The sequence below is a fragment of the Chinchilla lanigera genome, unplaced genomic scaffold (genome assembly GCF_000276665.1).
Source record: "Chinchilla lanigera isolate Chin_1 unplaced genomic scaffold, ChiLan1.0 scaffold00077, whole genome shotgun sequence".
NCBI lineage: Eukaryota > Metazoa > Chordata > Mammalia > Rodentia > Chinchillidae > Chinchilla > Chinchilla lanigera.
The window spans coordinates 9,546,998-9,549,407 of NW_004955478.1; the positions used below are offsets into that span (position 1 = coordinate 9,546,998).

Consider the following 2,410-nt stretch of genomic DNA (forward strand, 5'->3'; position numbering starts at 1 on the left):
AAAACAACAAAAAATCTGTTCTTGTTTTCATTATGAAACATTTCAAATGTATAAAAAAGCAGAGTGTGAAGTCCCATAGATTCCCAGCTTTAACAATTGACATTCTACCACTAGAATTCTTTTAAGGTGAAATTAAATCATTCATTTTCTTTAAAAATTATTTATAATATTTGACTTATATAAGTTTACATAAGTAAAATACATTTGGATCATATTATAAATGGCTATTCGTGTTCATTCTAGTGTTTTTTTTTATTTAAATCTTTTTCTCTCCTTCCTTCTCGGGCTACAGGTACAGTCACAAGCCCCCAAGGATTTCATGTTAACAAATTAGACTTTAGGTTCTTTCTATCAGTGTATCGATCAGTGTATTTGTGCATATTTAAGTATATATGAATTATATTAGCCTGAGATAATAGATTCTGAATAATTTTTGAAAGTATTTTTCTTTTCTTTTATCTTAGAAAGTTTATGGACATTCTCATAAACAAAATAAAAATGCTACAGCCTTCAAGATCATATTAATATTTTAAATGCTTACCATTAAGTTGTAGACTTTTAACCAGCTCTACATCTTCCTTATCTGTGACAGTTATTTTCATTGTCCCCAGGACATTTTCAGTATCACTGACATTAACTGCTTCTTAAAAATGATTAAAAGACAGATATTAGTATAAAGAAAGACTTCATAGCTCCAAAACCATGTTGATGCATATGCCGCCTCAGTTACCATAATTATATGAGCACACAGACAAATATGCTAACTTCCCACAATTCTCATTATCTACGGCAGGAGAATTTCATTATCACCCTTAGTATAATAATAAATGTAAAGATGCAGTTAACATAAAGTACATTAAGATACTTTAAGATTACTAATTTTGTAAGGCTACTATTTCTCCCCTAGTCTTTTAAAGATAAGAGAATTTTTACCTTTCTGAAAGTTTGATGTATAATTTGCTGTGCTAATTTAAATTTTGACTTTCAAAATTAGGAAGAGTTACTGCTATTGACAAAGATCTCAGACATAAAGAAAATTACTATCATAACAAGTAGTGTTAAAATGCAGATATTCTCATCTATAATATCAGGCAGATGTTCACCAATACAAAAAATAGTTATTATAAAAAGATAAATTAAGAACTAAAGTATGCACAGTTTAATCAAAATCAGTGAAAAATTCATGTATACTGATGAAAAGAATTCATTCAATGGTAGGTGGAGAGTTGGTTTTGAAAATTACTTTGTCTAATTTCTGTGTTAGAATGGGCTAGTGATGTTGGATTGGTCTCTGGCAACCCTTACTTCTAGTCGCAATCTAAAGTTCTTTCCAAGATTTCTGTTGGGAGACTCTATTTTTTTCTTTTTATCTTTTAGAGATACTTAAGTTACTTCAGCTGCTAACTTGAAATGGCTGATGATACATATTCTTAATCTTTAGTTACCAGCATACTTAGAAAATTTGGATAAATATTTCTACCTTTGGGAAAAGAAGTCATTAGTGAAAGCTGAAGAGTTATAGAAACATGGTGCTTTTTCAGTATCAGGGAGAACTGCTCAACTCTGATGCCAGTGGCTATGACATAGTGGGAGTGAAAGACAGATGAGTTTCCAAGGAATGTGGAGTGGTTGACCCAGACTCTATCTTAGGGAGGTGATAGTTAGGGCAGGAACCTGCTCAAATCAAGGCATTAAGCCCAAACAATGCTCTGTTTTCCCACCAGACTTCAATTAGGAAATACAAATCAAAGGTAAGCTCATGAAGAATTTCAGGATAGCAAATGAAGAGCATTAAATACTAAGCATGTTATTCTTCTGAACCTGGTTTCTGTTCAACTGCACTGTGTGCAGACAGTGAAGCTTGCCCTGAAATGAAGAGTGGTGAGCACCAGAGAAAAAGCCTCTCTGAGATTTGCTAACCAGACACTGGAATATAGCAATGTGAGGAAGAGAAGAAAGAGGAAAGTGGGTCCAGAACCAAGGGAGGATCTGAGGTGAGTTGAAGCCCACAGGGAGAGCAAAGGGAGAGATTTTAATGAAGAAGAAGGTGGCAGATGGTGCTTTCTCCCTGATCCCAGACTCACTGCATGGCAGGGGCAGTTTCAACCTACAAATGCATGGTGTCCACTGGTAATCCCAGAGGCTTCCACAAAAAAATGCACCAGGAGAACAGAGCAGCTGACATAGTGCACTGTCATGGCTGGTAAGTTATTTGAGTTCAGAATTCCCCAAGGAGAGGGCAATTGGCCAGTAGCCATCTTAGAGCGGGACCAGCAGAGCTCAGAACTCAGAACAACTGTGGTCCGGGTCAGGGAGCCAAGTTCAAGCTGCCAAGGAGCTGGGTGCAAGCTGGTGGAAGGCACAAGGACTGTTGCAGGCTGAAACAATCTGGTTCCAGCTTCACATCCAG

General features: G+C 36.0%; 1 protein-coding gene across 1 annotated transcript in view; it reads right to left on the minus strand.

Annotated features, from left to right (window-relative positions):
- The window catches only part of Efcab3 (EF-hand calcium binding domain 3), a 494,429-nt gene that overhangs the window by 262,577 nt on the left and 229,442 nt on the right, over positions 1-2,410 (minus strand). The window contains exon 54 of the mRNA XM_005402243.2: positions 542-643. Within this exon, the coding sequence (XP_005402300.2) occupies positions 542-643 (102 nt within the window). The remainder of the gene's footprint in view (positions 1-541; positions 644-2,410) is intronic.